The sequence below is a fragment of the Callospermophilus lateralis genome, chromosome 8, assembly GCF_048772815.1.
Source record: "Callospermophilus lateralis isolate mCalLat2 chromosome 8, mCalLat2.hap1, whole genome shotgun sequence".
In the NCBI taxonomy this organism is placed as follows: domain Eukaryota; kingdom Metazoa; phylum Chordata; class Mammalia; order Rodentia; family Sciuridae; genus Callospermophilus; species Callospermophilus lateralis.
This window is the reverse complement of record NC_135312.1, coordinates 46,418,611-46,443,790: the sequence shown is the minus strand read 5'-3', so window position 1 is coordinate 46,443,790 and position 25,180 is coordinate 46,418,611. Positions and strand designations below refer to the sequence as shown.

The 25,180-nt window shown below is 34.7% G+C and overlaps 1 protein-coding gene across 6 annotated transcripts in view; it reads right to left on the bottom strand.

Annotated features, from left to right (window-relative positions):
- Positions 1 to 25,180, bottom strand: part of Adgrl3 (adhesion G protein-coupled receptor L3) — a 395,548-nt gene that overhangs the window by 108,578 nt on the left and 261,790 nt on the right. For all 6 annotated transcript variants that reach the window (XM_076865221.2, XM_076865222.2, XM_077110223.1 and 3 more), the window contains 3 exons: positions 24,385 to 24,423; positions 1,072 to 1,255; positions 109 to 231 (listed from right to left, as the gene is read on the bottom strand). In XM_076865221.2, coding sequence (XP_076721336.2) covers positions 109 to 231; positions 1,072 to 1,255; positions 24,385 to 24,423 — 346 coding nt within the window. The remainder of the gene's footprint in view (positions 1 to 108; positions 232 to 1,071; positions 1,256 to 24,384; positions 24,424 to 25,180) is intronic.

Below are 25,180 nucleotides of genomic sequence, written 5' to 3'. Positions count from 1 at the left end.
GTGAATCTTATATTCCAAGCCAAGAAGCAATGAACTGATGCAAGTTCAATACTATTAAGCATAAAACAAACAAACAAACAACAACAACAAAAAAAAACTCTAATTTACCATTGCGGCCATTCTGCTTTAAAGTATTTGCAGAAAGCTGGATAGTGCTTCCATGGGCCATATTTTCTGGAAATTTTAGGTCTTCTAAGTTTCCTTCTGTGCTCAGCCTTGCAACTTCTAGTTCTATTAATAACAAAGAGATATCCAACACATACATTGAGAAACATGACAAAGTTACAAGAATATTTCTGTAATCAAAACACTGAAGTTCTTGTTCTATTTTTCATGTTAAAAAAGTTCAATCTTTAAGAAAATATACCATCAGTAATTTCATTTTTTCAACATAAAGCAAATAAAAACTTGAAAAATCATGTAAATACTACAAATGTATCCATAATATATTAGTCTAAATTTTAAAATTCAAACCTAAATCTTATTACTTTGTCATTGGCCTTTGGTTAATTTTCAAAATACTATCTTTGCTTTATGAATTAAATAAAAATCCTCATATTGGAATTGTCATATCAAATCATTACTGATCTCTCTTTAAAATTAATAAATATAAAACAGATTTATCAAATGTCCTGATATAGAATCAGTTATGTCTGAAACCACAATAAAAACAGATGTATACTCTTTATAAGCCAGATAATATAATTATCAATTTATTATCTTTAATCACATGACTTTTTAGAGTATCTAATTCACATGTAGAAATATTACAAAGCATGTATAGATAAATACATATGTAAAAATTCTGAAAATGAACAGACCTCCCTGTAAGCCATCCTAGAATGTTATATCCCATATATCCCATATCAGAATGTCCTAAGAGTTTAACATACAGGACTTTCAACCTGATTAACCTGAAAGGTTGACACTCTTTTCATCTGAGTGAAAGAACAACTTATCTCTATTGAAATAAGGAGTCATTTATATCTGGGGTGCCTGGTACAATTTTTTCTCTTCCCTTTCCTGTTATACAAGGGTCTCTGGACCTTCTGTATAACAAAGGCCACTTACGAATATTGTCTGTGTTCTCCCTGACAATGTCAGTCTTCAAAAGGTTATCAGCCAGCACAAAGGCACTCTCCTCTACGGTGTCAAGCAGCATGGTGGCTGCACGTAGTTGATCACTTGTAGTCAGGTCTCTCCAAGCATTCAAAGCTTGTGGCTGAAGGAGGTTGTTAACTGTCTCAACCATTGCCTATGAGAGGAGGGACAGAATGACAGAGGTCTCTAGTGAACCCACATAGCTGTCAGAAATCCAGGTGAACATGCTGCCCAGCAAGCAAGGATCAGCGGTGCGCATGAGCTCACTATTGTCCCAGCCTCCCCTGTGACATGCTGCAGCAGAAGCATTCATTATTATTATTTTTTTTTCTGTAAAACCCTCTCTGAGACTTTGTAAGACAAGAGAAAAACCTGTTTCTTTCTTTGAAGGTCAACAAATAGAGTCATACTTGCTCCACAAAATCAACATCACAGGTTTCAATAACACTGTGATCACATAATTAAATGATCTGGCTAGGGGAACTGTTTACAAGTAATTCAAACAGATAATTTTTTTTTTTTCCTAAAGATAACCATAAAACTGGAGACTGACCACAACTGAGATGGAAAGGATGACTATAGACATGACAGTATAGGAATTCCTTCCTAGAGGTTAAAGACTCACGGAACAAACACCTTTCTTTTCTTCTTTCTTTCTTTTTTTTTTTTTTTTCCATTAGTCAGCTAGTAAAATGTCAGAATGGAGAAAATATCAAAACATACATAATCCCAGGTTATGGATGTATGGAGAGAAATCTTCTTCATGCTGTTTACTATTAGGGAGGGGAATAAACAGTTTGATTTCACTATACCAATGGACCTCAGGTGTTTTTTGTTTATTGTTTTAATCAGCAGTGGGTTCATCCATGTGGAAAGACAAGCACCATATTTCTCCTTGCTTCATCCAAAAGAATCATCTCTATAGTTAAAACTTACATATCTCCTGTGGTTTGCTTTATGCTGTAGGTTACAAAGAAAACCCAGTTCTCCCAATAAGGTATTGAATTTCATTCAAACCCAGAGATTTGCAAAATAGAAAAATATAACACCTGCAGTTTGAAAGTGATCATCTCTGAACCTATTCACTATAAAATATGCCTCTAATCCAGAAATAAAGTTAAATAAACAGCCAACACAGACATAGTTTCTAGACTGCATGTAAGTGTTTTAAAACGGGAATCACGTTATTGACACCTTGGCAGAGGGACTGGGCGAGATGGAGACATATCCTTTACACTGCAGAGTTTTCTTCTGGCTGCTGTTTTCATAGTAACCAAGTAACAACTGTTAAAAATTCAGCTTCATAATGAAACACCTAGGCTGCCAATTAACACCCGCTTCAAAAACTAATTTGCCTTTTGATAGAAGTTGTTTTTCTTGATATTTTCCCAGCTACTCCAAGTTCTGGCCCCAAATCAACATTATTGGACTTTTGAGTCTAAATCACACCTTGAAGACTTTGCATCACACTAACAAACCAAAAACATCCGTCATTTATTCAAAGACTGAACACTTTCACATAGTGTGCTTAGCTCTGTCATTTGTTCTGGGTTTAAAGCATGACCTAGTAATCAAACAAAAGTATTTCTGAATCAAAGCAAAACTATCTGCTTTCCAGGAAGTTCTCCTAGGGGTAATGCCAAACAGGATATGCCAAAAAAGAGATGCCAGATAGGAAAATCTCTACACACACACACACACACACACACACACACACATTTAGATGCTTTCTGAAACCAAACAGAAGACATCACCCTCTTGAGTGTAAAGAAGTACTTTTTATGGCATCAAATGATTCTCTGAATTCATTAGCAATGCTCTGAACCTCCCCCCGCCCCATGCAACAAGAATTATGTCTCTTTTTTTAAATGGACAGCTATTTTACCTGCTAATAATCTTTTTAAAAAAAAAAAACTGGGGATTGAACTCAGGGTCACTCGACAACTGAGTCACATCCTCAGCCCTATTTTGTTTTTATTTAGAGACAGGGTCTCACTGAGTTGCTTAGTGCCTTGCTTTTTGCTGAGGGTGGCTTTGAACTCCTGATCCTCTTACCTCAGCCTCCAGAGTCACTGGGATTACAGGCATGTGCCACTGCGCCTGGCTAATAATCTTTGTGATTATTAAGTATTCTTCCATTTATTAATTGAAATCTTAAATCAGGGAATTTCATCGAGGATAAGCATTTCTGTTCTGCCCTTTCTTGTTTTTATTTAGTTTATAAATGGTGAAATGAGAAAAAAGGAAAATAAGAAATATGGTCAACTTCAACAGTGTTCTCCAACCATGTTCTAAATAGTTTGTTTCAAGATGAAATAATTGAAACAAAGAAAGTCTTAATGGACTAGTATGGAGATTGAATCAGCAATCAAAAACCTCTCAAAAAGCCCAGGAACGAATGGCTTCACTGGTGAATTACAGAAAACATTTAAAGGAGAATTAACACCAATTCTTCTCAAACTCTCCTGAAAACTTGAAGAAAAGGAAACACTTCTAAATACATTTTATGAGGATAGCATTACTACTTTGATACAAAAGCCAAAAACACCTCCAAAAAGAAAACTAGAGGCCATATGAAGAATATAGATGCATAATTCCTCAATGAAATACCAGCAAATCAAACCTAACAGTGTATTGAAAGGATCATGCAATTATTAGCAAACATGATTATCTCTGAGATTAAATGATAGAGTTTAACATTTAAAATGATATAGTTAACATAAAATAATATAGTTCAATATTTAAAAAATCAATAAATGTGATATGCTATGTTAGCAGAATAGAATATGTCACACAATTGTTTCAAAAGATGAGTAAAAATAATTCTGACAAAATTCAGCACTTTTTCATGAGAAAAACAACAAACAAAGAATAAAAGAAACCTACTTAACTATAGTAAAAGCCATATATGAAAAGCCCTTAGTGAACATCATTGTCAACCATGAAAATGTGAGAGCTTTTCCTTTAAGATCAGGAACCAGGCAAGCATGGCATGCCCACTTTTACCACTTCCAGGCAACACAGTACTTGAGGTATTATGTCGGTCAACAAATAGGAAGTAAGAGCTCTCCAAATTGGAAGTGAGGAAGTGAAATCATCTCTGTTTGTAGATGACATGATCTCTATATGGGAAACCCAAAAGCTTCCATTAAAAAAAAAAAAAAAAAAAAAGACAAACAACAAAAATAAAGTACAACCTGTAAGAACTGATAAGCAAACTCAGGAACTTGTTTACAACAGGCTGCTTTATCTTGAAAAAACAAAAACAAAAAAATTGTGCCTGTCAACTGATACCAATGAATCAAATGCACCAACTTATTAACGTATCTAAGTTTCACAAAGCTATTACTTATCTTAGTTTTGCAGCTGAAGAAGTATAAGGTCCAGAGTTAAAAAAAAATCTGAATACATTCTCAACAATTAAGCACTGTTTGTAAAAAAGCTTTCAATGAAATTTATATTAAAGGTTAAATAATTTACAAATTTGTTAAAGACACAACATTAAAATGTAGTCTAACATCTAAGATTTAATGGGATTTGAGATAACTTGAAGGTTCATTTAGCCTTCTTAAAAAACACCTAGCCATGATTGTTTAAATATAATTGCAAGGATGTGTTAGCACAAAAATGAATAGATACAATCAGAGTGTGGGATTTAGAAATGCATCCACAGAAGTTGTCCTTAGACTCGGCTTCTTGTCCAGCTATGTGATGTTGGGCAAGTTACTTAACTTCTCTGTACTTCATTTATAATACAATCAATGTAAGAGGGTGCCTGGATTATATAAGTGCTCAAGATGCAGTCTTATTTTTACTTTCACTTGATATCATAGTCCAGTGGGGCATCTTCACAGGTGTCATCACTTAATAAGCACAAATCATATCTGATAAATGCACAGTGATATCTGTAAAGAACTACTCTTGACTCTTACAATGCAGTCTTCAAATTTGACCCCTGACACAGCTTAACTACCAAGGCTACTACATAGCTGAAGTTTTAAGAACAGAAGAGTAGAGTAGAGGATCCATCTTAATTCTCTAATGAATACAAATGCCTTAAGCTTTCTAAAAGTGGCTGGTGTGTCTCTGTTGCCCACTAATTGAAAGTCTAATTGACTTTAACTAACACAGCTCCTCAATGATAAACAATAACCAGATTTGATTTTCTTGAACACTTATGTATTTGTTATTTTATTATAAATGATGACATTTGGTAATAATATTTTTTGTCTTTAAAACCAGGTTGATTTCCATTTTATTTGGTTATACAGATAAAAGCTTAAATGTATTGCAGCCCTAAGTTGAATGATAAAGGTACAATGAATTTTATTAAATTTAGAGCAGATATGAGAACATCACTTTAAAGTCCAACAATTTTAACTCATTTTTGTTTTCTGCCTTAAATTTTTTCCTGATCTAAAATTTTGTTATAAGATGGAAAAAAATAAGGCTGGTCCTGTATTTATCTTATGGAACTTTATATTGCCATCACAATGCCTCAATCCAGGAGGGGAAAAAATCACCTGATCATTTTAACTTGTACAGATTAAAATAATCTAAAATTTTTTGAAGTAAATTTAATCAGCACTATCCTTATCAGAAACTAAATATTAACTAATTTGTTTATCCTTTGTAGAGGACTTGAAACTAAATAAGATATGGACACTGGAAATTTACATTCTACTTCTGCCAGTAAATTTCTGTGTGCTTTATGATAAATTATGCTTTCAACAATATATGAACCATTCGAGAAATTAAGGCTTATCATATTTTAAATTCAGAGTGGATAGTGATGGATACTCCCCAGCTCATTACATAGTTTGCCTTCTAGCCTTTAAGTACATTAAGCTATCTCATAAAAAAAAAAAATCACGTATAAATCAGAAAGATTCAGAAGTCATTTAGAGGCACATGGGGATCATGGACAAAGCATATCCTTCTAAACATGTATTAACATTACACAACTGTTTTAGAACGCTTATCATTAAATGCAGACCTTAGGCAAAGTCATTTGAATTGTTTAATTCATTTGGTAAAACTGTGGTGTGTTTGTGAAGAACATTTTATAATCACACTTTATGAATTTTATTTATTTTTAGGTACTGGGCATTTAACCCAGGGGTGCTCCTCTGCTGAGACACATCCATGACCATTTTATATTTTTTTGTGAAAGGTCTCACATTGCGGAGATTGGCCTGGAATTTGCAATCCTACTGCCTCTGCCTCCCAAGTCCATAGGATTATAGCTATGCACCACCAAGTCTGGATCACATTTTGTATATTTTAGAAGGGAAAATTCACTCATTTGTTGAATTAATATAAAAATATTTGGGAGAAAAATGGCTACATATTCTTGCAATGGCAACTTTTGTAATTATTCCAAGAGGATAAGTTTATGCAATAGACTAAAATTCCTTAGAAAGAGTACACAAAGAATTATTGCTGAGAAACACATCAATGACACTTCTTACCCAGGTGAGCAGTAAATCTCCAACTGGAGGAAAGGCGGAAGAATCACCTGAGGAATTTAGTTGCCCTTCTTCCTCACTTGAAAGCCACAACAATAAATAACTCAATACAAGTAATGAGTGTGAAATAATACAAGACTTCAGCACCACAGCATTTTTCTGAAGATAAGCTTTTTAATCATGACTTCATTCAGGTTTTAGCTCCAATATCATGTGCTCTAAGACAGCATCCATTATTAGAGAAACCTCCCTACCCTGAAATCTCTTACGTGTTTTATTTTATTTTCAATATATATTACTCTCTAAAGGTATCTCATATGTTTATGTGACTTTTTTATAACCCTCACTGGGTTGAAGGCAATCTTCATGAGGGTGGGGATTCTGCCTCATTTACAAGGACCAAAAACATTGTTAATGACTTTTTTGTTAAATGACCTGCCATTCAATGAAAATTCATAGTTAAGTTCAATTTTTTCCAATTTCATACCAGCAGGAAAAATAAATCTCTGAAGAGATTGGTTTTATAAGAGCAAAAAGGAACCACAAAAAATAAAACCTATTAACTAGCCATATTTCCTGACTTGTTCTCAGTTTGGAGATTTAATAACACAAAAGTCTCTTTGTCAGTTTGTTTGGGCTGCTATAAAAAAATACCTCATCCTGGCTAATTTACAAACAATGTATGTTTATTTTTCATAATTCTTGGGATTATGAAGTACAAGGTCAAGGCACCAGCAGATTCAGAGTTTAGGGAGGTCTCACTCTTTGCTGCCTCACAAGATGTAAGAGAAACATGCTGTTTCAGGCATCTTCATAAGTCCCATTCATGAAGACTCTGCCCTTGTGACCAGGTCAGTGCCCAGATGTTCCACCTCCCAACACCACCACACTTGGTAGTAAACTTGAATATATGAATAAGGGAGACACCCAGACCACAGTAGGCTCCCATTTTAGTGATTATTTATCTTTAATAGAATGATCCATATTTTGTGTCTAGATGTTTTCACTAGACTTGATGTCCTTGGGAGAGATGATGTTCATTTGTGTTTTCCCACAGTAAATGTCTCAGTTCATTTGCAGAACTCATTAGTTCTCACTATCAAAGCACAACTTACTTTTATTATAAAATCCTTAATGACCTTATATACAATAATAAAACAGAAAACATCTCTTTGATTTCTATAACATTTTGCTTTGTCTCCCAAAAGTGGGAGAATAAAATGTTCAGATGTCACCATGGATGGAAAGTAGGAAGACTGGAATAGAAGGAATGAAGAGAATAGAAGCTGCGATGAGGAAAATTTGAACCAGTTACTGCAAGGAACATAATCCACTATGATTAACAACATATTAAAAAAAAAACTGTATGTACCAAAATATACCAAAGTTAATTTTCACCATAATTCAAGAAAATTTTACTAAATGTGTATGATGTGAGAAGGACTAAGGAAGGCACTGTTGGATGAGGTTAGAAATGAAAAGAAAACAAAAATGGAGTTTGCCTTTGATTTTCCTGTGCTCCAAGGAAGGAGGTGAACTCAAAATAGAACTACAAACCCACATCATGTTGTACGTAAGGGAATGGATTCTTCCTAGGGAGGTCAATGGCATTTGCTTTTGAGTTGAGCACTAAAGGATAAATATACTTTCCCTAAACCTGAAGAGGAAATTGGAAGCTAAGAGACATAATAGGGAAGTTAGGAGCAATTATATCATATGTATAAAAAGACCAAACTAATAAATTGCTGGCATACTTTTGAAAAACTGCCTAGTAATATAAATCATATTTTACTCTTTACTTCAACATTCTTGTTTTTCCCATAGTCCTCCTGAATGCAACATCTCACCCCCCACCCCCATTTTGGTATTAGAGATTTAACCCAGGGGCTTTACTACTGAGCCAGCCCTTTATTTAATTTTTTAACATTTTGACACAAGGTCTCAATAAGTGCTTAGGGCTTCCCTATGTTGCTAAGGCTGGTCATGAATTTGTAATCCTTCTGCCTCAGCCTCCTCAGCCGCTGATTACAGGTATGCACCACCATGCCCAGATAAATGTAACATTTTTTATCAATATACATAATCATACTGGACAACAGGTTTTGCTCTAGTAAGTTTATAGTTATGTTTCAAAATTTTTCTTCATGTCTAAGTCTCAGGATATGTTGAGGAAGAGAAATATATCTTCAGGTCTTCTTTGCTTTTACCTCCTGCTTTCTGACCATATATGTGTTCATGTGCCACACAGCAGCATTTGGGTCAACAGCAGATCACGTATACCATGTGGTTCCTTAAGATCATATCACCAAGTAGTATCTGAGTCCTCCTAGTTTGTATAAGTACACTCTACAATGTTCACACAAGGAGGAAATCAGCTAAGGATGCAGTTTTCAAAACACACACATACACACAAATACAAATGCATAAATATGGCTTACATTAATTAATAATTTAAAAAGAATAACAAAAGTTTTCTTCAAGTATTCTTTGCTATAAAGTTTATCAGTTGAGAATAAAATAAAACAGAGCAAAAGCTTTAAATCATTATCAAATAGGGCATTTTGTACTCCAATCTGGATTTAGATATTGATTCAAATCAAAAACTTAAAGGTCGAATGTTCAAAAAGTCTTCAAAACAGTTTATAACTTGTAGGTATTTTATTAGAAGTCAGGTTGAGTGACTGATATTTACACATCTGATCAATAAACCTAAGGTTCATTTTATAAGCACTGTCATTTAATATTATTAAGCATATAAAAATTACTAATCTCTGAACTCCCTTTTATATTACAGTGAAGTATTGGCATTTTCAAGTCTTAATTAAAATTAGATCATATAACACAACTGACCTTAATATAGTAATAAGGACCTTTAGCAGAAGAACAAGAAAAGACTCAACCTCTGAGATCCCTTATTATTTAAAAAGCATTGCTTTTATCAAACTGTATTTGGACTATTGCTTTTAAAATGTAGTTTGAAAGCTGTCATTGAAATCTATACTGTATTACAGGAACTACACAGAGCTATAAACTTAACTCTACCTTCTTGATAACTTAATATTCATTCAACAAATATTAATTGAACACCTTCAATGTGCCAGTCAGGTTCAATGCAGGTAGACAGAGATGTTCACCCTTCCCTCAATGTGGTAATATAATGAGGCCAGATAATTAAGTAATTAATTAAACCCAACATGACCATGGTTTTAATAATAAAGCCAGGAACAAGTTCTGTATGATAAAGAATCCCTAAATATGCAAAGTTCAAGTTGAAATTCAATTCTGATCAGAGGCAAGAGGTATGGTATGTACTTATAATCATAGAGGTAAAAGGGAATAGGGAATCTGAAGAAATTAAAAGAGGCAACAAGATGTCCCTGAAAAATTTAAAGTGAGAAGTAATATACATTATAAAAGTTGAAAAAAGCTAATTAGTTAACATGGTGTAGAATCAGGTTTCAAATCCATTCATTCTGGCTCTAGCAATAAAGAAAAACAAAAATTTCAAATACATTTTAAATGATTTGCTGATTAATTAAAGTTGGTGAGAAAAATAAAGATTGTTGCAATGCACAGAAAATTTGGTAGGCAAAGATGAAGTACTCCTTTACAATGGGCATAAAGGAAAAGGAACAATTTTTTATTCTTAAAATGCTAGTGTATGTGTATGTATTAGGAGAAGACAGACAGAACATGTGGAACTCACATTTCCTTTATTTTGAATGCAAAGAATCTGAATGACATCAATTAGAAAAGGTAGAGATAGGCCAGAAGCTTGCACAAGAGGTCTGTTCTTGACATAGTTTAGGCATCATAAATTAAAATAGGCTTATGGAAATCCCCTGAGGGCACATAAATAAAAGTAGCAATTTTTGGTATATCTAACATTATCCATAAAAATTTAACAGGTGGAAAATAATTAATGGCACAGAACCACTAAGAACAGAGAGAAAAGTGAAGAAAGAACATTGAACAATGCAGATGAAAGGGTTTCCCTAGTTAGCTTGGTAAAACAGAAGACAAAGAAAAGTTTTCCATCTGTTTTATAATTGGGATTGCGGTACATCTCACTAAAAGAGTGTGTGCTCAGCATGTTCCAGGACCTGGATTCAGAATCCAGGACAAATAATAATGATAATAAAATAATAACAATCATAAAAGCATCCACAAAGTTCTACTTCTTGAACTCATAATACCTTAAGTTCCCCTCCTCACCTCAACCCCTCCTAAAGGTAGAATGGTGTAAAATAAAAAGAAAAACCAAAGGAAGACTGTTTAGAGGAACAAACCATTTCATTTCATGGATCATTTCCTAAAAGCAGGACATTTATCCATTCAACAAACATTTCTGGAGCATTTAATAGGTGACCACACTCTTCTATATGCTTGGGATATATCTTAAGTAATCCAGAGAGGGGGAAAAAAAGAATCCTAGAACTGAATATTCTGGCAAGGGAAACAAATCGAGTACATAAGGTTAGAAGATGCAAAATGTCATGTAAATTAAAATGAAAACAGACTGGATGAGGGGATCTAGAATCAGGGGCATGTTGGGGTAGAGGGTGGTTAGTGATTTTCAATAGTATGTTCTATATGGGCCTCATTGAAAAGGTAACAATTCAATAGATAAAGGAGTTGAGTGAATTATCCTTGTAGATATCTGGAGGAAAAAACATTCCAATCAGAAGGAATAAGGTGAATGAAAGTCCTCAAGTGGGAACACACAAACCTTTAAAAGGCATAGCTTTTAGGAATAAGGTAAGAGAAAAGAGTAGAAGTAGGGCTTAGCCACATCCACTGAGATGGTGAAGATCAAGAATTCAGTACAGACATGGAAGATTTGAGGTGTCTGTTAAATGACAAATGAAATGTTGAGAAGTTGGCTGAAAAATTAATTTTAGGCTTCAAGAGAGTGGTCTTGCAGGAGACAACATTTGTGAACCATAGGCATACAGGAGGTACTTATTTAAATCAAGGAGATCACCCAAGTAGTGACAGTACAGAGTAGTGGACTAAACTTTGTGCTAGGCAACCTTGCAAGCTTAATGGTTTGGAGAGAAAAGGAGTAACCTGCAAGTGAGACTTGAAATAAGTGCTGATTAGGTGAGAGGAAAAATCAAGTGAGTTATGTTCAGGAGAGTCCACCAAGGAAGAAGAAGTGATTAGCTGTGTTCAATGTTTCTGATTGGTCCAGTAACATAATTTGACCACTGACCATTGGTTTAGCAGTTTCAAATCATTAATAATCTCAACAAGTATCCTTTCAGTGGTGAGGGCAAAGGCCCAGTATGGTGAATTTAAGGGAGAATGAAAGGAGAGATAATGTCCGGTGTCAAGATTTCTGTTGCAGTGTGGACTGCAAAGATGGGAAGGAGCTTCAACTGCCCAGCTAAGATCATTTAATGTACGCTAAGTACAATTTAAAAGGTCCTGAGGACACATAAATAAAAGTGGCAATATTTCTTTCCAAGGAACTCAGTGATAGAAGAGGAAAGAGACATTAAAATACAGCTCGATAATTGCTGCCACAGAAGGAAACTGAGAGTGTTATAAGTTCACAAAAGAGGGCATTCAACCAGACAGAGTGGGACAAAGAATGCTTCCTTAGAGTAATTGACATGTGAAGTGGGTGTTGACAGATAAGACAAGGTTACTGCAATGAAGGGAAGGAGAAAGAAAAGGGAATGTAGAATTAACCCAAGCAAAAAAGTACTGTGACTACAAAGACACAGAGGCTTGATCTACAAGTGCCCCTGTGGTTTGATAGTGCAGGATCCAAGGATGAAGGACAGGATTTACTGTTAAAGGTGTGAGGGATTAGCCAGAGAAGTCAGGCACTCAACACTGTAGTGCAAAACATGGACTTTTTTTTTTTTTCTGAAAGTGCAAAACAGATAGTCTTTGAGTAGTGAAAAGTAATGGTCAGATTTGCCTTTTTAAAACATGGCTCATTAGTGGATGGAATGGATTAATGAAAAAATCTGGAAGTGTATAAAATAATTGATCAACTATTTTTTTGAGAATTGACTAAAGGTACTAGCTGAAACTGTAAGAATGGATATCAGAAGAAAATGAAGTTAACATCCGAATTCATCTTACAAAAACACTGCTTTATGACCTGTTTAAAGCATTTAAATGGCATTCAGAATCTTAAGTCTTTTCCTTAGCCTTCCTACTACTATGTTCTCCTTCAACCTGTTGCTTTAGACATATTGATCTTCTTTTACTCCCAGACTCTCCAACAACTGTTCCCTCAAACACCTTTACCCAGGGTGATCTGGAATGCTCTTTGTCCAGGTGGAGCAAGACTGCGCCCAGAGGGCTAGGACTTAGTTTCACTGTCTTCCCTGATCCACACTATGTAAATTAACAGTTACTTCTAATCACGACTTAAAAAAAAAGATTCTTTGCACAGCACAGTATCTCTGCCATTTTATTTTTATTACTTCCATTGCCTGGTTGATTATTTTCTTTTCCAATCATGAATGAGCCTGCTGAATAAGGAAAGGAATTGCCCCAATAGCAGAAATCTTATTTTTACTCCTGGATCCCTCCACTGAATCATTACCTGAAAGATAGGAGCTCAGCAAATATTGCCTGATAAAGTGAATGAAGAAATCTAAGTTTTTCTTAAACTTTATTTGCTTATTATCTTTTAAAGAAAATGGATTTTTTTTTTTTTTAGGTTTAAAAGAACTCATGATAAAAACGTCTGATTGTTATAGCCTAAATGTGATATAATAGCCAGATTTAGACATAGGTAAAAATTATGAAAATTTGATAGAACTATGAAATTTATATGTTAATATAGCGATATTGGTTGACTAACTATAAACAATGTACTATGCTAATGTTGGATGTTAAGAACAGAAGAAACTATATGTGCATATGTGTGGGGAATTATATGGAAGCTCTCTGTACTATCTAATCAATTTTTCTTATTTTTTTCCCTTTGTCTTTTTTTTAGCAGAGCTGGGAGTTGAAACCAGAGCCTCCTGCATTCCAGACAAGCACCCTACCACTGAGCAACATCATTCACACCCTCAATCTTTCTACAAAGCTAAAACTGTTTTTTTTTTTTTAATGTATATTACTTTTCAACAAAGGACATGCTTGCAAACACTTAAAAACACAAAAGTATATAAATTAAAACTTTAAAAAATCTATCTACAGAACACCACAACCTCAAACAAAAAGAATCAGTTTTGACTACTTAATAAATCCCTCCAGACTTTTAAATATGTATGCATATACACTAGTAAATGTGATAGCTATAATGATGCTTTTATCTGATTTGTTTGCTTTTTTACTTTCAGTTGAAAGTATATATATTCTAGCCATAATTCTAAGTTAATATAAGATCTACCTGACGTTTTATGTGGCTCAAGAGTACTATATTATTTGTTGCAGTAGTTTATTTATCAGTTTCATCAGCATTAATTTGTCTTACAGTATAAACCACAACCCAAATCTACCAACTCTATCATTTCAATGCACCTATTGTTTTCCATGGAGGACTGCTACCCTGATCTGTGGGTCTTTCACAGTTACCCCCAAAGTCTTTAATCCAGGCAAAGCAAACCACTCTGTTTTCTAATTGTACAAGAAGATATATAAGAAACCCATATAAATCATTGAGGTAAGTAAAACATTCTTCTCTGGTAGGATATTTAAAAGGCTGACACTTTTTTTTGCTTTGTCAAAAGAGAGTAGAATAACTGAGGAGTTGAATGACTGAAGGAGAGAGGCAGGAGGCAGGGTTGAACTAAACAACTCCAAGGGATCAGCACTTTCACAACAATGCCGGTGGTGTGCCTTGGAGTTGACAATGCAGAGGTTCTTTTGGGAGGAAGACATATTTATTATTCTATCTTTTGAATTTTAAATTTTAAATGTGCTTAAAATATCAGCTATTTGAAAATTACTTAAAAGCCAGATACAGTGACACATGCCTGTAATCTCAGCAAGTTGGGAGCCTGAGGCAGGAGATTTGAAAGTTCAAGGCCAACCTCAGCAAGTTAGTAAGAACCTATCTCAAAATGAAAAATAAAAAGGGCTGCAGATGTAGCTTGGTGGCAAAGCATCCCTGGGTTCAATTGTCTCAGTACCAAAAAACAACAAAACAAAACAAAAACAAACAAACAAACAAACAAACGAACAAAACCTGTGACCAAATCCTTTAGTTACTTGTCTTTTTCCATCTTCCTATTGAAGGATTAACCTGACATGATGACTGGAACCTAAGTAGCCATCTTCTCATCAGAGGCCTAAAGCCCATGTGCTAACGATAATGGAGCATAACACAGTGGAAGCCTTGACTCTGATAATTTCATAGTTTTCAAGCTAATACTGGATTGCTTCATCTGCATTTTTTTTCTAATTTGTGAAAACTGTCTCCAGTTTGTTTGAAAACCATCGTTAAATTTCTGTTACTCCTTTCTGAACAAAATTTACACATTAGATAAAGGGAAATATAAAAACTATAACTACTGAGAGCAAATCTAAAAAATCATTTGTTTGGTTCCAAGCCATCGTGCAACTATTTTCTTGCAAATTACAATTTAAAACTTCCATTTCTTTTCTGACCTGCACCAGAAAAGCTAATGATAGTTTCAGAAAGTAGGATCTTAAATCTGTGGTGCTATCTTTAAATCTTTTTCCTTCTGGTTAGCTATGTGATCATAAAGCTATTAAAGAAATGGCAAAGTAAATTGATGCATATTCTCTTACATTTGCACAGAAATCATATCTAGTTATATTTTACGCATTTAAGTTCTTCTGAAGGTAAACTATATGTTCAGAAAGCAATGATGCATAGAATGGACTTTAAATAAACGGCCTTAAATTAAGTAAGGACTTGAGTTGTGATCTGGAAATTAAATGAGGAAAGAGAATATGAGTTGTTGAAAAGAGAACATGTTTTTGTTTTAGATGAAAATATTTTATTTAGAAACGAAATAGTGCTCCCCCCATCATGATTAGAATTACTTTATGAAGCATTCATAAACCATGTCTATACAAAAAGCAGCTGGATCTTTTGCTTATTTATAGAAAAATATGTGAAATGGAAGAGGCAGAAATGAGTAAAGCAGCCATGTCTGCCTGACCTGACACATTCACCAGGGGAATTTTCAGAGATTCCCAGGATGATGTTCTTTCTACGTCAGAGCAGGGTTTCCATCACCTGTCACCTGTCATTGTCCTTTGGAGGTCTTTTGGATTTATGAATTGACCTCTTCAAGCTTTTAAATAATAACTGTATGCTTTATTCTTCTCTCATTACATATAATTTTACTGTCTTTTGATTCAACGATTGCTTTTTAGCAGAAGTTAACAACTACAACTTATCGGAAGAGATTCTTATAACCACTCTTTATATAAAGAAATCTACTCTAGTTTTGTAGATGGAAGTGACTTTCTTTGATCTCAATGTCTTTTAACAATAGGTTAAGGTCCCCAGAAACATGCAGGGTGCAGATTTATATTTTCTCTCTTACTGACACAAATCAAGTACAGATTTATCAAGCTGTGAAATATATTAAGTTCACATGGTTTTAACAAAGGGTTACCAAACCACAAGAACCCACTGTGATTCAAACTACTTTCAGATGTCCTTTTAATTATATTAAATGAAAGTTTTGGTTGGCTTTGATGCTTATGGGCAAACATCGAAATCTCTTGAAAGAGCTGCTAAAAGTACTCCCTGTTGCTGTAGTTAATATACTACATTGTATGCACACTGCTAGCCAATTTATTCTAGCCACTTTAACAAGGATCTCCAGCCTGACAGGCCACACAGAATTGTATCACAAGTCAAGCAAAGCACAAATCATTAGAGGACTACCAAAGTTGTTTGACATGCACCATGGAGTGCTTTGTCACACAGCCAATTAAGTGACCAAACAAGGAACTTGAAAATACTCATTAATTTCTTCCTAGCAGTATAAACGGAGCTTAGAATCCTTCTTGTCTTGGGCACCAAAGACACACAAGTAAAACTGGCATAATTCAATTTGCACTTTGTCAAAGGTGTAAGCAGCAAAGTTGGTTCACAGAAAGTCTGCGCCAATGACACAAAAAAAATGAAAGGTATGAGCAAAAATGTTTAGATATTATGCATGATAATATAGTAGATTTTTAAATATTAACAAAAAGTTGACATTTCCTTCATCTTTGAAAAGCTACATCAGCATTTCAGAGTAAATTTAGCAGCACTTAGCAGCACTTCCTTCTTAAAATAGGAACTTCAGGAGACACCAGGATCCCATAACCTCCTGCTCCTTCCCTTCCTTGAAGAATGCTCTTCAGTCTCTCTTGCTGGCTTCTTTTTTTCTCTCCCAGACCTCTTAATAGTACATTATGCTGGTGCTCAGAACTCAATCATTTTCTCTTTCTACACTCATTCCCTGGATGAATTCCTCTAGCACAGTGGCTTTAAATGTCACTCTAAGCTCAAAGTACCAAAGGATTATTTATAGGCTGATGTATCAACTGAACTTCAAGCTTGTGTATTTAACTGTATATGTAATATCTAAAATGAACATCTATATGCATCCCAAACTTAACAATTCCCATAGTGAATTTCTTCCCTCCCTTCCTTCCTCCTTCCCTCCCTCCCCCTCCTTCCTTCCTTCCTTCCTTCCTTCCTTCCTTCCTTCCTTCCTTCCTCTCTCTCTCTCTCTCTCTCTCTCTCTCTCTCTCTCTCTCTCTCTCTCGTTCTCTCTCTCTTTCTGTATGAACCCAGGGGCACTCTACCACTGAGCTACAGTCACAGTTTTTTGTTTGTTTCTTTGTTTTTTCAAGTGAGACAGGGTCTTGCTAAGTTGCCCAGGCTGCCTCCAATTGGCAAGCCTCCTGCCTCAATCTCTGCAGTAGATAAGATTACAGGCATGTGCCACCATCCCCAGCTGAAGTTCTTTTCTCATCCCTCTCATATTGCTCATGAATAGTTATCCCAATCAATAATAACATCATCCTTCCAACTGGAAAGACAAAAAGTTTTATTTTATTACAGCTCTTTTTCTCTGATATCTCACATATAATCTCTTACCAAATCCTCTTTGTTTCACTTAAAAAAAAAAAATCCTAAATCTGAATTGTTATCTCAGCATGAAACACAAATATGCTAAATAGTGGCATCATTGCCCTATTGGTCACCCAGCTTCAGTCTTATCTGTGCTGCTATAGAATATATTGTACTTTGTAAAACACATCAGGTCATGCCATTCCTATGCTCAGTAACCAGTAATGATTTACTGGGTCTCCTGGGATAAAAGCTGAAGTCCTTACAATAGCTCTCAGAATCTGGGCCTTGCTATACAGCAGCATTATTTCCTATTACCCTCCTTTCTTTCACTCTGAAAGACCTCCTTAATCTCCAAGAGGCATCTTTCCACTCCAGGAACTTTCTTTTCTCTCTACTATGCTCTCCATGGTTATCTTCATGGTTAATTCCTTTATTTCCCATAGTTTTGTTTAAATACTGCCTCAGTAATTAATTTCTTGTTTTCTTGCTTTCTTTTTCACCTTAGTGTGTATCATCATGTGACATATCATATATTTCACATAGTTGGCACACTGTTATGTTCCATCACCAGAATTTCACCATAGATGAGAAAGCTGGGATTATTGCCTGTTAGGTACAATGCTCAACTAATAATTCTGAATGTTTTTGTTGGTGATTAATGTGTGGTGGTTTTATGTTCCAAGATAGAGATTGGTTTTTCACTGTTAGTACCTGGTATAGAAATTTCTAGTAGATTATTAAGGTTAAACAAATAAAATAAATGAGTAAAATAACAAAATCAAATTATAGTTTTAAATTGAAATAAGAGGGCTGTTTATAATACTTTGTGAGCTCTAAAAGGTACAAATGTCATTTGTCTATCAAAAATAAAGAAGAATGAAAGAAAACCAAATATTTATTTTAATTCCCACCTGTGTACCATTTTTTTTCCAATCAGTTCCTAGCAAATTACAAATTGATTCAAAGAATTCACACCAATACCAAGATGTATTTTTATTTCCCATTAAGCAAGCATGACTCTCTAGGGGATACACTCTGCCTCTGAGACTTACAAGACATAAGAAAAACAAAACTACTGAAAAAAATAAAAATATGTTTCTTAACTAAAAAAAAAAAACCCTGATTTTGAAACAATAAAATATGAATACCAGTAATTTTTAATAGTTCTTGGTGAACATTATTAATAAACATCGCTAATTAAAGGATGGCAATTCTATTTAAAGTTGGGGAGAAAAAATGGCAAAGTCCTGTACATTTATACAACATGATAGCAATTGTTCTTAAGCTGTTTGAGGTTTAACTCTACTCCTGGATTCTCACTGAAACCACAGATGTCTCTTTGGAATCCTATGGTTTTATACTGGTTCATTTACACTCTCAAATCTTCCCCAGCCTGCAACCCATGACCAACCCATTACCATTATTAAGAACTTTTACAGTTCCCATGTACTAGAATGGCTGTATTAAAAAAGACAGAAAACATAGGTGTTGGTGAGGATGTAGAGAAACTGGAACATGCATATCATTGTTAGTGGAAATGTAAAATGTTACAGCCACTTTAGGAAACAATTTGATAATTCCTTCTTTGACACTGAGTTATTATACTTTCTATTTGCTTCTTTATTCTCAAGATGATAACTTTTTCATCAGAGTCTCCTCTAAAAGAATCTGAAAGCAAATCATGTTTGCATATGACCTTAATTTAACAGAACAGAATAATTATACACAGCCATTGGCACTTAGTCTCAAGCAGACAAAAATAATTGTTTTTCTTCGTGTCATCTCTAAAATATAGCACCAAAAAAACCCCAATCAATTTATAAAACAAATGATATATCTTGCCTCCTATTATCAAATAATGAGGCCAGCCTTGCAGTAGAAGTATCACAGTGGTTGAGAGCATCAGTTTTGGAATCAGGACTATTTTGAATGCAGGGCACCTCAATTATTATTGTATGATCTTATGAAAGTTATTTAGTTCTCCCTGGGCCACCATTTTCACTTCTGTAAGTTAAGAATTGCAATATGTATACCAGAGTGTCGTTATAAATATTAAATAAGAACATTCTCCAATGGATCTGCACAGTGATGGCCAAATAATTAGTGCCCAGTAAATATACTTATTTGTAATAACAAATCATATTTATTCTTAATCCTGGTGTTGAGGAAGTTGGGAATGCCTTCAGGGCAGCATTGACAATGTCATCAGTGCCAGTCATGGGTTCTTGGGCCAGTTATTTCCTCTTCTCCAAGTCTCAGCCAACTCATCTTTGTCCCTAAGGTCCTTTCTGGCAACACTCCATCATAGTAGTTGTTCAATATTCATGGCTGACACAGCCCTCTTTGTCTCTGGCATAAAACTTACAACTTCTAAAATACATGCATTATGACCAAGATCCATTAATATTACGCTTTACTATGATACAATGATTTCCAGGTTTCAGTACTCAACAAGGAATCCAATGTAATATAAATTACAAATAAATGAAGAAAAATAAATATATTTAACATTTTTTTTAAAATTGAAACTCTGGAAATGGAAATGTGATAATTTTAACTGATTCCATATAATTTAAAAAATCATACCAACCACTTTTTAGTTGTTCACCTACAGATCAGTTATAATTGGTAGTAGATAGTTCAGATTTTACTGTGATTTTATTTGCATATGAAACAAACAAAAAGTAGAAAGAAAAAAAAAGATCTAAACATGAATGTAGATGATTCATAAAAATAGACACTGAACCACTGTATCTTTGAAAACCAAATGGATACAGATGGTCAAAGTTGATCCCAGATGAATCACTGATTATGCACTGGAAAGGCCATTTTTTTCTAAAGAAACACATGATGATTAATAATTTTAGATTTAATGCCTGAAGCCCTTCGGATGTATCCAATACCTGTTTCACAGAGAGCTCTAAATGCGCTCTGAACATAAAAACAATAGGAAACATAAAACTAGTCTTTACCATTCAGATAGATTAGTGTTTAAAGTATTTTTCACTGTGAAATTTTCATGGAGTGATAACTACATAAAAAAGATCAGAAGTAGTTTGGTGTGTTACTGAGCACAGCGTTTCCCCTTCACCAATATTGTGTTTGTATTTGGTCTTATCAGATATTTAGTCAATCGCTGAAACATTTATTCACAGCCAGTCAATTATAACACCAGGAAATCAGCCACTGAATAAACTGTGCTATTAATTTTCCATCAGAGATTCATGTTTGAATGACCATGCATTTCATAGATTTAAATACCGAAAGGCTAATTATCCCAGAGGCCCCATTAAATGGATGGCATGGATTGCAATAAAAAACAATCCTAATATTTCTCGAAAATGATATTCAGCTTCTAGTTCTGAAGACTAATTTCTTTACCTATTGTTCACACTGAGCACACACACACACACACACACACACACACAAACACTTACATGCGCACACACTTACACATCTCCTACAGTATTTTCTTTTCTAAAACCTTAGAAAAACAAATCTTAACAACTTCTTTTTTTTTTAATGAGAGAGAGAGAGAGAGAGAGAGAGAGAGAGAGAGAGAGAGAGAAAGAGAGAGAATTTTTTAATATTTATTTTTTAGTTTTCAGCAGACACAACAATTTTGTTTGTATGTGGTGCTGAGGATCGAACCCAGGCAGGCACGCATGCCAGGCGGGCGCGCTACCGCTTGAGCCACATCCCCAGCCCCTTAACAACTTCTTATATACAAAGATTCATTATTTTATAAGGTAAAAGACAAATTACAATTTTAAAATTTTATCTTCTCAGTCTCTTTGATGTTCAAATTATTTTTTAAAGGACTTTCACAAAATGTCCTTATTGTTCTAAATGACTTTAAATTCAGAATAAAACCCACCCACAGACACAAAGTACTATTATTTTTTAAATCTGTGCATTTTTTTTTTGTTGTTGTTTGTTTGTTTTTTAATTGTTCACTCTGCTTAAAAAGAAAAAAATCCTGAGAGTAAAAGTAGTGAGAATTGATTGAGGTTCAGGAATATGCTACCCCCAAATGCACCCTGGCATTTGAGAAGAGAGCAGAGGTAGAAAGGTTACTTTCACCTTCCCCCTGTCCTTCTTCCCTGAAGCAGCTCATAAAACTAAGAAAGAATTTTCTGACCTTTCTCTGAAGCAGGTCGTAATATCTTCATTTGGGAGCTGCCCTCACTATATCCCAAGAAAAGAGCTCAAAACAGAGATGCCAGAAGAATCTGCAGAAAGGGTCCTTGCCTGAGGTCCCTTCAATTTAGTGACATTAGCTCACACTCCCTTAGTCCAGTCAGACATCTCCAGGACTGTCTACTCTCCAGCAAACATAGCATTAAAACCAAAACCAAAACCAAAACAAAACAAAACAAAAATGCACAGGAGGGCTAGGGGAAACAGCTGGGCACTAGAGCACTTATTTGCCTAGAAGGTGTGAGGCCCTGGGTCCTGGTTTCCCAGCACTTCAAAACAAACAAACAAACAACAACAACAAACAACAAAATAAAACCCCACAGGTTTCCCTGCTTATTTAGGTCTTCATTACCAAAGGCTCCTGTTGAAAGGATAAGGTTTGTCCTGAAAAGTTTTTAAGTTGCATTTGGAACCTGAAATTCACGTGGCAGTAAAACAATTCCCGGAACTGCCCATTAGATGTGTGTCGAAATCTCCCCTGACCACCTAGTTGCTCAACGAGAACAACCACCTTTCCTCAGAAGCCGTGCAGTCCCGCATGTATACACCTCAGGGCTTAAACCAATCAGTTTGAATGTATACCCCTTCTTAGTACTGACCTATCACCCCCGCCCGACCTGTTCCTGCCAGTGAATGTACTAATCATGTTTAAGAGTTGTTATTTGATTTTCCCTCGGTGTACAGTGATTTGCTAAGGGAGGCTATGATGTACGTAAAGTCCCTGCCCTCTCTAAAGAATGTATATAAACTCAGCTCAAGTTGTTCTCGGGGCTCTTTGTTCTTTGCTCCTCTGAAGTGAGCTCAGAGCCCCAGCATGCTGGACTCCCAATAAACCCTTTGCTGTTGCATGAGACAGTCTCTTGGTGGTCTTTTCCTCCGACGTTCGCCTGACCTTTACACTGTGTTAGGTAAAAATTATAAATTTGTATGTTTCCTTGTTAATCTATCTTTTGTAGAGAGGCCCTAGCAATGTGACTAGGGATGAATGGGTAAAGAAAAACAACAACAAACAAAAATCTGGGCTGGGATTGTGCCTCAGTGGTAGAGTGCTTGCCTAGCACATGTGAGGCCCTGGGTTCCATTCTCAGCACCACATAAAAATAAATAAATAAAATAAAAGCATTGTTTCCAACTACAACTAAAAAATAAATATTTTTTAAAAATCAACTTTCCTCTCCTATATAATCAAATGATGCTGTAAGAGTTTGGACCTCTACAAATTAAATGACTTACAGGGTGCACTTATCATGGGTTCTTGTATTACTGAAGAGACATGGAAAACACCAAATCCAATCCAAGTGATCAGTACTAAAATATAGCTAAAGAAAGTCTCATCCACTCAACAGTACTTCATGCGATCTGAAATGCTAATGCACTAACATTGATCAACCAGTATGTTCTACTGGAGAGTTACATCCTAGGACAGGGACTGTTTTGATTTTGTTCACTAATACTTTTGAAGAAATGATGGATTTCATGTACTAAATTTAAAACTGGTGCAGCTGTAAGAAAAAGAATTTGCCAACCAGAATTAAGTAAATAATAATAGATAGTACACAGAGATAGCTCCATTCATTAAAGTGTTTATGGTACTATGCTTTTTACAAACTAAACTTTCCCCCAATACCATCCAGTTCTTTTTGCTATGGTTTTATAATCAATAATTGACTTCCTAAATACAAATTCAATTATTAGTTCTATACTACCCCAAAAGATAGTATATGGAGCTATTTAGATCATTGGAAATATACAAATGAAAAAAATTGAAATTTAGTATCTACATCAACCTAATCTCTTTAGAGTTTTGCTTTAAGGTTTAGCTTTAATCTGTCAATCTTACAACTATTAACCATTCAGGGCTATTCTTTATAGATGCACATTATTGATATGTACATAGAGAATCAAGTTAACAGTCGCACAGTTCCATACTTCAGTACTTCCTACCCTATTTCCTTATTTAAAAAAACAAAAACAAAAAACCTGGAAGCTTGCTCTTGGAATTGTTCTCTTTAACATAAAACCTACAAATAATTGGAATGTTTTCTCGGAAGCAAATTAAAACACATTAGCTAGATAAAAATTACATTTTCATTGGAATTAACATGTTTGTAATGATAGGGTAAGACAGTCACAAGCATGCCTTGAGTCAATAAATAGTTCCATTTTGGAACAGAAGTATAATATTTCAAGTAGGACTCTTTTTTGTCTTACTAAGCCTTTCAGCATCATTTTTGAGTGACTTGGTACTCAATGTATGAATGAAATGTTTTCATACCTACCTCTATGCAAAACTAGAGATCTGTATATTGCACCCAACTCACCTCTTAGTGATGATCAGTATGTTCACACCTCAAGTTGCAACCTCCTTCTTAGTCTGTGTTCCTCTTGTTTGACAGAACATTGGCACTGCTGATTTCTTTTTAACACATATACTTTCTTATGTCTTTCCATTCCCACCCTTCACACCCTCCCTGAAATTCCTTTAGTTCAATATGGTAGGCTATTATTTTTCTATTGGATGTCAATACATGCCATCACCAACAGAGACAATTCAACAACTTAACACATTTATAAAAACGCAGAAAGTACCTGGACATAGGCTCTGCAAGAGCGCTCTCTTTTCTGAAGCTGAATCCATTAAGACAGCAGATTAAACACAGAATAGAAAAAACAAGTTAGTGACAGAAGAAAACAAGAAAAATAAAAGAACACATCTACACAAAACACCTTATTTTTTTCCCCACTACTTTCTAGAAGAAAATGAAAGCTAAGCAGTAGCAAAATGTAACCAGTGGCTTGAAATACAGTAGCCAATACCCTTTCAGAATAACCCCAGTGAGAACTGGATGGTATAAAGCTGTTAATGATAGAAAGAAAATTCTGAATATGTTTAGTAGAAATTAGTAAAAACCAATATAATATACTTTATTTATTTGAAATGATCCATTTCACATCTGGTTAGTTATTAGTTCATGGGCCACAAATTAAGACATAAGAAGTTAAGTAAATTATGTCAAAAGTTTGGAATCCCCCACCCCTTTTTTTTAAGATAGCAGATTATTTGTGGTTTTCAGACAATAGATGGTTAATATGTACAACTTATTAGATGTTCATTTATACATACAAAAATTCTGTTTACTGGCAAAATATAAATGCCTATTCATTATGACTATTCAATTCTAAGGGACAAATACCAAGACCATAAATAACTTTTGATAAAAAGAATATAATTAATCTTTTGACTAGTCACTTCTTTTATTTCTTGAAGAATGTCTTTTGACAATTTTGACCAAAAAATTATACACTTTAGAAACTTTGGTGGGAAAAGAACCCTGTTGTTTGCTTTTGTTTGTTTGAATACAAAATTATGTTTTTCCGGGCAAAA